We start from the raw sequence: 15062 nt of genomic DNA, 5'->3' as shown, positions 1-15062 counted from the left end.
AAGGCAATCTTCTTAAGTTCAAGAACAACTTGTCGAGTTGTTCATATGACTCGGCGAGTCGGATGAAGATTGTCTGAGTTCTTGGATCGAGAGGGTACTCGTCGAGTCGATGTCATACTCGACGAGCAGCCTCGAGTAGGATTGAGAAGTGAGATTAGAGACTCGGCGAGTTGGCGGCCCAACTCGGCGAGTCAGGTCAACTGTGGGTTGACTTTGACCGAGAGTTGACTTTGTCCAAGCGTAAAAGAGTCATTTTACACAGTGCAGTGTTTAGTATTTGATTGAGTGTGTTTATGGACTTGTAGCCGGGGAGATACCGGAGCAGCAGCAGTTAGCCCTCAGAGCCATTCACTCAACAGCCAGTTCACGAGGTGAGTTTCCCTTCAGTAAGAACGGGTCTACGGCCACAATGCCGGCCCGTTTAATTATCAGTAGTTCCGGACTTTGGTCTGATGCAGTAGTTAGAGTGCTTGATGTCTTTGTGATACAAGCATGTTTGTGTTATGTGTTCCAGACTCTGTTCCGATGCAGTATGCAGTATATGTGATTATGATAGTTGTTATGTTTTATGCTATGCCATGATCAGTCAGTTCCGGACTTCGGTCCGATGCAGTCAGTTCCGGACTTCGGTCCGATGCAGTCAGTTCCGGACTCTGGTCCGATGCAGGGGACAAGGTCCCAGTCAGTTCTGGACTTCGGTCCGATGCAGCTAGTTCCAGACTTCGGTCTGATGCAGTGTACAAGGCCCAATATGTGCTTTATTTATGTATTGTATGGTATGTGGTAGTTTGGGGGAGCTCACTAAGCTTCGTGCTTACAGTTTCAGTTTTGGTTTCAGGTACTTCCGCAAGTAGAGGGAAGAGCTCGGAATGATGGCATCGCACACACCACAGCTTCAGCTTTTATCCTGGGAGTTGATTTAGTTTTTGATTTTGATATGACATAGATATGATACAATTTTCCGCACAGTGTTTTGTTATGTTTGAGATATATATCACGTATGGTTTTATGATGTGACACTCAGATTATGGTTTTTAGTTATATTGAAAAATGAAACTTTTGGGTCGTATTTTTGGGTCGTTTCAGGATCGCTTGGTCATTTTCCAAAATATGTTTTTCCTTGGTTATTTTCTTTAAACCAACCTCCTTTTTTGGTTATTGTCCGAATTTTCTCTTTTATAATTTCCTCCAACAATTATAAATATAAATAATTAGCGACATTATCTTACATCATAAACAATGTTTTCCGTTTTTAATCATATAAGTATCCTTGGCATATCAGTTTGTGAATTATAAGCAGTGTAGTAAAAATCTCGATTAGGATTTGATTAATCTCGTCTCTTACATCATAAACAATGTTTTCTGTTTTTAATCACATAAGTATCCTTGGCATATCAGTTTGTGAATTATAGGCAGTTTGTGAATTATAGGCAGTTTGTGAATTATAGGCAGTGTAGTAAAAATCCCGATTAAGTTTTGATTAATCTTCAATTAGTTCTTAAGCACTACCTAACCAAGTAGAATGCACCTAACGATTAATATTTGTGCCAACACATATAGGAAAGTAATATCAAACTATGAAATATTAACAATTTAAAGAATTTTTATCTCAATAGAAACTATTTGAGTAATAATTAGTATTGCATTACTACAACAAATCAACACAATAACGGCAATGCATGCTTTTAGCGGCGACATGTAAATTTCGCATTACTAGTCGCCGCTAAAGGTAGAAAACCAAGATCCGTGTCAAAGGAGATTGATTAACAGTATCTGTCGATATGGACCTAATCGAACGGCTGGCAACGATGATCGCTAAAACTATTAGCGGCGACGATAATGGTGGCGACAACGTCACCGCTAATGCTAAAAAACGCAGTACATTTTCCCTACAGACGGTGTCGCTGGTAAAACCGTAGTGTCGCCGCTAAAGCCTCCCGTCGCTGCTAATAGTCGACGCCGCTAAAGGTTAGTGCAGATATACCCCCTTTCTTCATCGCTTTCTATATTTTGTATTCTGTGTGTTTCCACCTCACATCATGTGGCAACATATCTTTTGCGGCGACTGTGAGGATTAGCGGCGACATATGGAACATTTGCAGCGAGGCAACAACGACGATCTTTTAGCGACGAGAGATCACCGCAAATGGCTTTAATAGCAACATACCTAGCATTTAGCGGCGACACATATCGCAGCTAATGCTCGCATTTCTTGTAGTGTATTAATCATATTAACATATTCCGTTATATTAGTAATATATACAAACTTTGTTATGATATTAGTCGTATTTATTTTTTTAAAATTCAACGAATTATCAACTTAGGATCCCCAATTAATCCTCGCCTAATTTATTTAACTCAATCAACCAACTAGCTAACGTCGAACGTATTTTACAACTTTAATTATAAATGTTTAGTTAAAGAAGAGGCTTTCGTTCCAATTTTTTCTCCTTGCATTTTCTTTTTTCAGTTTTGACCAAGATTTTCCCTTTTTTTATCCTTTGCAACATCCATTTTCTTATTACAAATTTGAATCGCATTTCGAATTCCTCTGTGGATATTGTGTAGGACTATTTTCACAATCTTTAACGGTTTCTTTTATAATTTTTTTCCCATTTTTTTCTAGAACTTAGTTTCACATAATCTTTTTATTGAATCTTAATGGTTTTATATACAGCTAGATTTAGTTTTTATTTTTCAATCTTTGTGTGTTTTCGTTTTTATATAAGGTTTTTTTATTTTTTTTATTTTAAGATTTTTTTGTTTTATAGATCAATTCGTTTTTACAAATATGCAAAATTTTGCTCTTTTTACATATTTATCTTCACAAACCAAAAGTAGATTTTCATGTATAATTAATCTAAAAGGGTGTTTGGGATTGCTTAATTAAATAAATTAAGGATGAATCAACTTATCAAAAAAATGTTTATTTAAGTCGGTAAGTATTTTTAAACTTACTCATCCAAACACTTCACATTTTTGTTAGTTGGTGCAAACTGTAACTAATAAGCAATTCCAAACATTCATTAATTCGATTTTAAATTATATTTTGCTTATTATACAGAAGATGTAACCGCAACAAGAAGTGAACTATTATTATCGATTAATCGGCCACATCAACCCATTTTTTACAACACATATACATTACATACATACATATAAAACTTTTAGTCATATTTGAGTTTAGTCATATTTACATTTTTACCTTTTACTTTATTCAATTTTACAAAATTCGAGGCGAGTCGAGCTTATGATCTTAATCCTATTATTATTCCAAATTTTATGTAATTTTATTTTTTTAATAACTAATCGAGTCGAGTTGAGCTTGAAATATCGATTACTTTATTGAGCTCGAGCCCAAGTTTAAAAGTAAGGCTTGAGTTGAGTTTCGCGCTCCAGTTTTTTAGCCGATTCGAGTTTCGAGCTTGTCAGTACTCAACTCAGCTCGCTTACACCCCTACGAGGAAAAAGCGTTTGATTGGGTGATTCGATATAGACAAGGTCGCGGTGTGTTGGGTTGGGGGTAGGTAGAGGTGGGTGGGGTGGGAGTGGGTGTGTTTATATTGTAGAAAAATTTTGGAATTAGAAAAATATGGAAAACAATGATTATCGGTTTTCCAAAAATTTCCAACTTCTTTGTAATTTTCAAACGTGAAAAATTTAGAAAAATAGACGAACTAAACGTGTTGTTTTCAAAATTCTCATTTTTCTTAGATATTTTTTTTCCAAAAAATGACCCATTTTCCACAGCTATAATGTTTTTTTGTTGACTTTTTTACCTTTTTACCTAAATAAAACAAAAAAGTAATTTTTGAACTAAATAACCTAATGGCTAGTGTACATGATTCACTTGACTTGACATTGACTTAACTTTGTTCAATATTTGCTTTGTTAACAAAATGTTTAATACTTAGGTTGCTATTTAGCTATGCATATGGCAATACTATTTAAATATCTTTAAATTTGTTTTCTATTTAATTATGACTTTTCTATGTAATTTTATTATACTTTTATTAGTTATATAATATTCTAAATTTATTTTTTTATACCACCTTGGGGACTAGAACCAAAATCATTATGAAATCTGTTAATAAGAAGCAAAATTGTAAAAATAATTTTTTTACACCTGATTCAAAAAGAAGAGATAAACATAGGGATATAGTACAATGTCCTAAATGGGTAGAATTTTCAAAGTAAAATGTAACATTGAATTATATTGTTGCTTATAAAATAAAGCATCTATCAACAAGATTGCATTCTGTAATAGAACTGTATTTTGTGAATAAAGTCAAAGAAACATCTCATGGCATCATAGGCAAGGGTAGCAAAAGTAATGAAAAACTGAGATAATCATACACTAAAAGCATAAAGAAATCATACAAAAAAGAAACTAGAATTGCAGAAATTGAAGATTGAAAAGAAAGCATACCAAGCTACCGATGAATATTGAGCATTGCCTTAGCTTCAATCTGTTCTTCCAAAAGATTCTCACTTGCATACTTGCTCAACAAATCCTTCTTCTTCTTCTCCAACACCATTCTTTCAATCTCCTTCTCATCAGGCAATGGCACATGTACAACAAACTCTTTCTCCTTCTCTTTTTCTTCCAACTCCCTCTCCTTCATCCTCTCTTCTTCCACCACATCCTCCTCCTCTTCATACAGTATGGTCTTGGCTGCACCGCCTACCTCCGCCACCTCTCCGCTCTTCACTGCCTTCCTTGCCTCCTTCTTAATCTCCTCCATTCTCATCCACTCTGCCACCGCCTCAGCCCTCATATTCTCCTCAGCCTCAGCCTCCACTTTCTCCAAAATCCCATCTTCATCATCTCTGTACCCGTAATAGCTTGCATCAATTCTTTTGTAGATATCGTACCTGCTTCTTCGTTTTCTTAACTCCGGTGGCTTCTCAAACAACTCCTTCACGCCAGGAAGCTTCTTCGCCGCCCCAAAGTATCTATACCCTGGTCCACGTCCGCTAGGGTTTGGAACATCGACTATATTTCCTTCCAGATCAGTCATTTTAGCTGAATATCTTGAGTAATTATGCCCCCCTAACTCAACAATTCGCCGTTCCCAGTGCATTTTTTCGCGAATTAGTTTGTTGATTTCGTCGTTGAGATCACGAAGACGGTGTTCGCCCAACCCCTCGTTTTGGATTTCGGCGACTTTCCGGCCGATTTCACGCATGATTTGCTGACGCCACTTGTCGGCGTCGGATAGGTCCCGGCATTCGGAGGCTAAGAAAGGTCGACGCTCTTTCGGCTTCTTTTTCTCCTCGGCTTTCATGGTTATGAACCTGTTGAGCATCGATTGAGCTTTCTCTTCATTACGAGCCATGGTGAAATCGAACTGAACAGAAACCCTAGCTTGATTGAGTTAATTTGTAGGCAACGACTCTCGTAGAGATTTGAATTGCACTGTGTTTTTCTGCGGTGATTGAAGAAGAACCTATGAGAGAGAGACCAGGGTTTCATATATGAGATTTTCAATTCTTGAATAAAATACCCTGAACTATTGTTTATGGTTTATATTTAGTCCTTTTACTTTTAAAATATGGTTTGCTCGTAAACGAAGTTTTGGATAGGGTAAATTACACGAATGGTCCCTGTGGTTTAGGATAATCTACGTGTTTAGTCCCTAACAATTTCTTTTAACTCGGACCGTCCCTAATTTATATTTTTGTTGCACGCTTCGTCTCTATCCGTTCTAAAAAGACTATTTTACCCTTAAAAACGTATTTATTTATTTATTATTTATTCTTTTACTTTTTAATATTAAAAATCTTTTTTAAAAAACCAAAAAAAAAAAAAGATCCCTAAAACCCTAAGCAACGCCTCCAACCCTCCTTGGCTCCTCCTACACATCTCGTCTTCCATCATCACCACTCTCCAGCTGCATCATAGATCAGCTTCATGTCTGACGACTCCAACAACATCATACATGGTTGGTGAGAAAAACTTTCATCTCTTTCCGTTATTCACTCATGGGACTAACTTGTCTCTCTACTCCGCCTCTCCCACTCTCTATTTCACTTGAAAGCATACGACACCTAAAACTCCAATTGCCTCACTCACGTTTATTCCCAATCTCTCGTCTTCTTCCTTCAAGGTTTTCCCACAAACTTCTTCCTTCATGGCCTCCGACCCCCATCTATTGCCAACGCCACCAGAGAAGGCAGAGGTGAAGCAGACACTCAAATCTTGTGAGACAATACAAACTTAAGCATTGGCCTCTTTCTCTGTCTTAGATTAGGGAGCATGTTATTGAACCAGAAGCGAGATTTCATGTTTGATTGCACCTTCGGCACCCAAAACGATCCTACAACACTGGTTAGGTTTGATTTAAGGTTTAGTTTTCAGTTTTAGGTTTGATTGAATTCTAGGTTTGAATTAAGTTTTACATTAAAATTTCAATATGATTTCATGTTTGATTTCAGTTGTAGGTTTGAATTCATATTTGATTTTGAATTTTTGGGTTTGATTTCAGTTACACTTTCGATTTTAGTTTCAGTTTCAGGTTTGCATCATGGATCAATTTAAGGTTCAAGTTCTGGGGGGAGGTGGAGGTGGAGCAGGAGCAAACACAGTTAATGTGTGAGATTTTCCGGTGACTGAACACAATAAGGGAAGGAAGGCGAAGAGGGTACGATGGTGTAGGCTCTTGAATTATACCAATACATATATAATTAATAGTGTTTCTACGTTTAATTAATATTTTTTAATTAACTAAAATAGGTAAAAGAAGACAGTAAGGGTAAATCAGTTTTTTTAGAATGGACAGGGACCAAGCATGCAATAAAAATATAAATGATGGACTATCCGAGGCGGATGCTCATCTATTACCGCACATTTAACGATGCCCAAAAACATCAGACACTCCAGCTTCTTCCTCATTCAATTTCCATTAACGTTCAAACCCTAAGTAAACGATTTCCACCCCCTAATCGTTTCTTTAGCTAAACTGCAGTCCAGTGGGTAGAAGGAAAAAAAATGGTGCATTCACTGTGGACTATACGTCCTACGACGATGGGGTTTGATGCACTGGATTTGTACGATGGGTGTTATTATAGCTTTTTAAACTTAAATTTTTTGAAATTTCACACAATATGCTAACTACATTTTGTATTTTTTGTTGTTTGGGATAGTCGATCATCCCCATTTGTTCACGATTGAACTTCGCCATGGTGGGAAGTTCACACCTTTTCCAAATGTAAGATATGTTAAAGGGAAACTTACCTATATTGATTTAGTTGATATAGATGAGTTTTCAGTGCATGAACTCGACGCTATGATGCTAGAACTATGATACGTGGTTCCCCCAGTAATATGTTATCACTTCAGGATTCCCAATGAAGACTTGATTTTTGGCCTTAGAGCTCTAGCTAACAAGGTGATCCAGGTGTATACTATGCATGGCACAACCAACTTGGTTACATACTTCATGTCACCAAATAAGAGTAATAGTGTTGTCATTGAACAACTAAATGAAGAAGATGAAGTTGCAATTGAACCAAAACAAAGAAAACAAAAAATAGTTCATGATCCCCAACATGAAACTTGTAGTTCATCATTACCACTTGTGGTTTATGGAGGTGAATCAAAATCACTTTCGCCAGAAAATGAGAACAAGAAATTGGAAGTTAAGCGAGGGTACTAGGTCATGTTCTAAGAGTTTATACATGGAAACTAAAACAGGGGATAATCAAGACAAGGAAGCACCATCAAGTGAAACAAGGAATAATCAAGACAAGGAAGCACCATCAAGTGAAACAAGGGATAATCAAGACAAGGAATCACCATCAATCGAGACAAGGGATAATCAAGACAAGGAAGTACAAGAAGAACATGAGCTTAATGCAGCAACTGTGTATGTACCAATGGATGTATCTGAAATGTTGAATGTAGACTTTGATCCATTTGAAGGGTTGCATGATAGTGAAAACAACAAAACAGACCGCACAACAATCCACCTTGGTAGTGAATATCAAGACTTTGATCAAGATAACTGGGTTTCATTTGATGGTCAATCAGATGAGTTAAATTCAGAAGAGGGTGAAGATGATTACAGTGATGATGATAGTGCTTCTAAATAACATGTGTGAAGTTTTGAATGGTAAGTTGGAGAAAGGAAGGGACAAGCCAATCATTACATGCTTGGAATTTATAAGGGAATATCTAATGAAGAGGATCTACAATGTGGTTGAAGAGTAAAGGAAATGCCAATGTCCTCTCACACCTACTACAACCAAATTGTTAAAGAAGAATGAGCTACAAGCAGCTGAGTATATTGCAAGGTGGAATGGTGGTGGAAAGTATCAGGTAGCTGGACCATGGAATGATCAACATGTTGTGGACATTAACCACATGACATGCATATGTAGAAAGTGGTAATTGATAGGAATCCCTTGCAGGCATGCCATAACCACTTGGAGTGAGATGACAGACAATGTGGAAAGGTTAAGGGAGTTGTACACTTGGGTACATAAACTTTATTTACTGGATACTTGGAAGGTTGTATATGACTTTAAAGTTGAACCCATAAAAGGTAGGTCAATGTGGCCTAAAAGTGATTATCCCACTAGAATTATCCCACCGCCATACCATAAAATGCCTGGCAGGCCAAAGAAGAAAAGAAGACAGTCCATGGAGGAGAGAATGAGCCAAAAGGAAAAGTCTAGTCAAATTGAAAGTGTGATAGCCAAGTCAAAGTCAAACTCAAGGATCCAAAGAAGTGGAGAAGCTTAGTAGGAAATTTAGGAGTGTCACTTGTGGTAAATGCAAACAAAAAGGACATGTAAAGGTAAAGGTGCAGGTAAACAGGAGCGTGGAGGGGCTAATGAGGGTCATGGTCAAGAGTAGTCTGTATGGTCAATTGTAATGTTAAGTTCTGAAATCATCGTTTGGTCTAATTTGTTTAAGAAACTGGCATATGTTGGTTGTTTTAACAGTGGTTAGTATGCTAAGTTATTTTGAAATTCCAATACTCATGTAGTTGCTTCTTTTTTGTTACACTTAGATATTGTAATGACAACTGATTTTGGTTATGTGCTATGGTATTGTAATTTGAATTGACTTATTTGGATTATATGTTATGATTCAATAACACTTAGTAAGTTCCATTATAGTATTGTACTTTTCTTATTACCATCTATTTTATCGTATTACCATTACAGTCTCCATAATAACAACAATTAAATAAGATAATATTCCATACATTATAATTCTAGGTACAAGGTTCATGAATTGACCATTATAGTATACAAAGGCCTATTCATCAAAGCAAGAAGATCCCAAAAAGACCTTAGCACCACAGGTAGAACATAACCCTAATCCCTAATTCCACAACCAGTCATCTTCAGGTAAAACCTCAAATTCTGAATTTCATCTTCTAACTCTTTCACTGAAAGCTTCAAATTGTTCATGCTCTTCAGTAGACCAGGAATGATAGCCTTAGCACGATCACACATTGGTAGATCAAACCATCCAAGGAATCGACATTTTGAGTCCTTTTAAAGATGAAGCACACAAAATTAGGGCAACAATAAGGTGTTTGATTACAAAAATTAGAACACTACTTTACCGGTAGAGGGCATGCGTGAAGCATCGGCCTGGATTGAGTGGATTCCATGATGTGCGCAACACAGAATTGTTGCCACAGAAGCATATGATCGTTACCATTTTTGGAGAGAGAGCTGTTGGGGAAGATGGGTTTAGGTTGAGGTTAAATAGAGAAATTAGATTGCAATTTTGGTCCCATAATGAAAAGAAAAAAATACCCCTCATGTGCATGGCACGTGGGGAAGAAAACAGAATGCCTCTAATGGTAGTTAGAGGCAGGTACCAAATCCACAGCTCAAACTTCAAATAAGGACGTTTTTTGCTAGCAAACTTTTTTTGGACCTTACCCACAAAATCAGCAAACCACATGGACCATTTTTCCAATTTTGTCTTTAAAAATATTAAAATTAGATTTAAATATAGTTAAATATATATCATTAAAAAAACAAATCAGTGATTAATAATTATTTTTATAAAATTGTTATTTTAAAATATACTAGAAGGATAATTATTTTATATTAGATTAATAATTATTTCAATATAATAAAAAATGATTATTTTACATTAAATTAATAAAATGATATTAAACATTATATAAAATATTAAAAACCATTTTGGCTTATGAACAGTAATTGTTTTGCCAACTAATTTTTAGAGTTGTTGGCTTGCCTTTGGAGTTATCGAAATTTGGTGTTTTCCCCCTTACCATCGTGGAACATATGTCCTCCACTTTCCTCTCAACAACACATATACTCAACGTTGAAGGCATATAGGTTTATTGTGAACCATCTGAAGTTATGTAGGCGAAATCCAATACTCACCCATTCAATGGTTAGAACAAAGATTTATGAAAACTAGGTAATTTCTCTTCATATAAATATGTCTTTTTTGGTAGATGGGAACCTTATATCCATCACAAAAATGCACACCAAATATAGGTTTCAGTGATGTTATTAAACTGAGTTACGATTTAGGGTTTTTCGTTTTGAATATAGAGATGATGTTGTAAGAAGGAACTAAACTGAAAATCTGGAAAGGTATTTGGTAAGCTTCCATTTCATGATGTAGTTGAAGGTATGTTTATTTCCATGGGTTTTCTTCTCAAGATTTAATTCTGACGGTTTTATGTTATATTAGGTTAGAAATTTAGAATATATTCAATACACCTAGTGCCAAGAGGGAGGAGTCGAACATTGCATGAACCGTGGTGATGTTATTGCTCATCCGCACACAACCCCATCTTTCCTAAGGGTAAGATGCATTATACAATGCACTAGTTTATTGCATTCATTATGTTTATTTTATAAGTTTGGTATCTAATTTTGATAATGACCATTAGTTTGATTTTGATTTTCATTATTATGTATCAAGTTAATACTTGTAGAAACCACAGTTGAGAAATAAAAAACAGCATTTATACTTTTAAATCGCAATGACTAATCAAATATTTACAACAAAGAAAATCATCAATTTATAATGATAGAAGTTTTGTCCATAAGTTTATAATAGGTAGTAAATTGTTATTACACACACACACACACACACACACACACACATATATATATATATATATATAACGCCTAGTTCCTGGTATGTATTTAATTAAAGATTTATTCATTTTTTGTATAGAAACTCGACGAGTTGGAGGCCCCATCCTCGTCGAGTAAGAATGGAAATTGGACGCGGGTTGTAAAGTCTACTCGATGAGTTGAGAGACTCAACTCGACGAGTAGGCTGGCAGGGGTGAAACCCTAATTTCGAGGTTTCACGCCCTATTTAAGCATCTTAATCCTCTCATGCTAGCCTCATTTCTAGCCTCCAAGTCCCAAACCCTAAATCCAAAAACCCTAATGCATTTGTGAGCTTGTGAGCCATTTTTAGTGACTTTTGTGTGTGTTGAAGCTTGTGAAGGAAGGAGAAGCTTGGGGATTCAAGAAGAAGTTAGTAGATCTAGAGACTCCATTTCATTCTCATCATTTCCCGGTAAGCAAGTCTCAAACTTGCTTAGTAACTTCTTAGATCTCCTTATTATCATTTTATTGGGGTTTTGGTCCAAGAAACATGATCTTTGGGAAATGGACGTCCTAAGTGAGTATACCTTCAGATCTAGAACCTTGAAGGGTTCTCATGGCATAAAGGTGCAAACTCTATGGCCATTAAAACCCCATGCAAGCTTTAGGATGTCATTTTGGCCTTTTAAGCTCCAAAAGACTATGCATGGAGAGAAAGATGGAGGCTTTACGTGTTCTTGTAGTGTCTAGAGTCCAGATCTCAATTTATATGCCTTGGTTTAGAGTATTGATGGCATTTGGATCAAGATCTAGGTCTTAAAGAATTAGGGTTTGAGATAAACCAATTATGTAAGGCTATTAACGGGTAAAGTTGGAAACTTTACCCTTATAAGGACATTTTCAGTGTATATGTGAAGTATGAAGCTCAGATCTAAAGAGTAGTGGCTTAATCCGTTAAGATTAAGCATCAGACTAAAGAACTCGGCGAGTCCATAAGGGGACTCTACGAGTTAGAATGATTTGTCACGATTATGTTAAGGGCAGAACTCGATGAGTCTAAGGATTGACTCGATGAGTTAAATCGTTTTATCACGTTTCTGCTGAGCATGGAAATTCGACAAGTCAGAGGATGACTCGACGAGTTGAGTCAACTTGGGGGTGTTGACTTTGACTTTGACTGGACGTTGACTTTGACTATGACCTTGATTTTGACCAAGGTCGACCCGTGAAGGGGTCTTGAGTATAGAATGGAATCTAAGGGGTTGTTTCTGTATAGGGCGTGAGTAGAGCCGGTTGCAGGAGCAGAGACGTTTCATTTATTTCACCCGACATTTTAGGTGAGTTTCCTCCTGTATGAACAGGTCGGTGGCACCAATGTCGGCCTGTATATGTATGCTAGAATGTTCCGGGCTTAGGTTCGATGCCAGGAGTAGCCCGATGTAGGTTTATATGATTTTGGACTTTGGTCCGATGCTGGGGAAAAGCCCAAGGAATGTTCGTATGTTTGATGTCTTCATGATTCTTGCATGTGCTTGTTTATATGTTTCGGAATTTGTTTTGATGCTGGGGTAAGCCCGATGAATGCTTATATGTTATGTTATATGTTTCCGAATTTCGGTTTGATGTCGGGCGGAGTCCGAGGAATGTTTATATGTTTATGTTATGTGCTTATGTTATATGCATTGTTGATATGTTTGTATGTATACTGGATTTCGGTCCGATTTCGGGCGGGGCCCGATGCCGAACTTTGGTCCGATGCCGGGTAGGGCTCGATGCCGGACTAGTCCAATGTTGGGCGGGCCTGATGTAGCGGGCAAGGCCTAATGTATCTTATTATGTAATTATATGATTATGTGTATGATATGTGGTAGTTTGGGGAGACTCACTAAGCTTTGTGCTTACAATTTTCAGTTTTGGTTTCAGGTACTTCCGGTAGCAAGCGGAAGAGCTCGGGATGATTGTAGTGCACACACCATTTGTTTAGCCTAGGATGCTTGTACCCTGATATATTTGACAGATGTTTATGATATTTTTGAGATACACGACTTATGATTTTTATATGATGTTTGATAAATATGGTCTTCTTAATGATTTAAAATGAAATTTTTGAACCGTATTTTTGGGATGTTACAATATATATATATATATATATATATATATATATATATATATATATATATATATATATGTGTGTGTGTGTGTGTGTGTGTGTGTGTGTGAGAGAGAGAGAGAGAGTGCGTGTGTGTGTGTGCGTGCATAATGCATCTAGGGGTGCAGAAAAAAAAAGAACGAAATCGAATAACATAGTAAGTTTAGTCCCATTAATATCACTCTTAGCGCCAATCCTGATTCAAGAAACAAAAAAGACGAAATTACAGAATTCAAGTTGAGTAGGTTGAGTCCAAGCCATAGTCGACCATCCACGCAGAGATAATGTCATCTAGTTTATCAAATGAAACAAAAAATGTTTGTTTAGTGGATGTCTTATCCCCTTTTAAACGTTCGTGACTAAATGGGTAAGTTTCTCATAATTAAGCTGCCAAAATATGACAACCCATTTTAAAAAATTAGATAGGATTAAAATGATTACAACCTCTTAAATTACTTTATTACCAAAGTGTATTATTCATTTAGAATCACATAAAAATTTAACAAAAAAAATGTTGGTCGGTAAATTTTACATACCTTAAAAGCTTTCAAAGTCTAGAAGAACAACTCCCACGTCTTCAATATATGTATATCTTAGATCTTGACTATAAATGGTGGTAAAAAGAACCCAAGATCACTTTGGTCTCATTTATAAGAACAACAAAGAGGGACTTCACAAGATAAGAGGAAATCGTTGATCCCAACGGTGTCGTATTCTGGTATCAAGAATTCAATTCAGTTTGTACTTTTTTTTGGGTATAAAGAAAATGATTTTCTTCTATGGGAGATTGGATTCGAACTCAATATTCCTCTTGTCATTTCATCTGAATCGACAAAGCCTCACCCATCACTTAATGTATCACTCAGTTTAATGGAGTTGAGAGTTGCTCAAACTCAAAATCAAGCATCGAAAACTTCATCGGAGATAAAGATGAGCGTTCAACACTTAAAGCGGGATTAAGAAAAGTTAAGGTCTTCAAGGAGTACGTCTCGATTTATAGGAATGTTTTTCCAAATTCTGATTGTCAGAGGAATAATGAGATAAGGAACGTAGTGTGGTTAGTTGCAACCTTGTAGGGAGGAAAATCAGAGAGGGAATGGTATATAGTGTTTGTGACATTCGTGAGAATTGTAACACCCAAATCAGGTGCACTTTATCTTTAATATTTTGATGTTAAAAGTTTCAATATTATCCCTTGTCACAACATGAGGAATGCCTTCTCACGTTGTAAGGAGTAATTTAGACCCGTGCGTCATTTTCAGGCTCACTACGTGAGCAATCTGATTCTCACGATGTAAGGGAAGACGATGACCAAAACCCTAATTTTTGGTATTTAAGGGAATGAGAGTGCTAGGGTTGCTCACCCTCAGCCCCACTCACTCTCTAAACCTCCAGGAACCCTAATCTTACTCCTCCCTAAGATCCTTTATCAATTGGGTGCATTTCTATCTTGAAGAAGAAGAAAATAAGAAGGAAGTTCTCTACTGGTGGTGTGGGGATAGTATCATCATCATCACCATCTTTTCCTGCTTTTGCACCCTTGTAAGTAGCAAAGGCTCCAACTTTATTGCTTACCTTCTTATTGATGTTAATGCATTCTTGAGTGGAGAAAATCTATAAAGTTGGCAACTTTATGGATTCTAAGAGTCCCTAGATCATAATATTGTCATATCTGAAAGTTGGTATGGATTTGAGGCATGCATGAAAGATTGAAGCTCATTTACTCTCTTTTTGACCTAGAAAGTGGATGATCATGTTTGATGCATGCATGGCCATAAAGGAAACATTTTTATGGACCTTAGGGGTCCCCTTTAACTTTTGGTTGATTTAGAATTGAATACTT

At 36.5% G+C, this 15062-nt stretch overlaps 2 protein-coding genes across 2 annotated transcripts; one reads left to right on the top strand and one right to left on the bottom strand.

The window, feature by feature from the left end:
* Positions 1–4256: 4256 nt before the first annotated feature.
* LOC111915035 (uncharacterized) lies at positions 4257–5468 on the bottom strand. The gene has a single exon (XM_023910739.2). It carries the CDS (start codon positions 5337–5339, stop codon positions 4434–4436), a length of 906 nt encoding a protein of 301 aa, XP_023766507.1. The 5' UTR covers positions 5340–5468; the 3' UTR covers positions 4257–4433.
* Positions 5469–7409: 1941 nt separating this feature from the next.
* Positions 7410–8094, top strand: LOC111915033 (uncharacterized). The gene is made up of 2 exons (XM_023910737.1): positions 7410–7593; positions 7697–8094. The coding sequence occupies exons 1-2, from the start codon at positions 7410–7412 to the stop codon at positions 8092–8094; spliced, it is 582 nt and encodes a 193-aa protein (XP_023766505.1).
* The last annotated feature ends 6968 nt before the right edge of the window (positions 8095–15062 follow it).

This window comes from Lactuca sativa, chromosome 3, assembly GCF_002870075.4.
Source record: "Lactuca sativa cultivar Salinas chromosome 3, Lsat_Salinas_v11, whole genome shotgun sequence".
NCBI lineage: Eukaryota > Viridiplantae > Streptophyta > Magnoliopsida > Asterales > Asteraceae > Lactuca > Lactuca sativa.
Note: the sequence above shows the minus strand (reverse complement) of the source record. Positions and strands in the feature narration are given on the sequence as shown.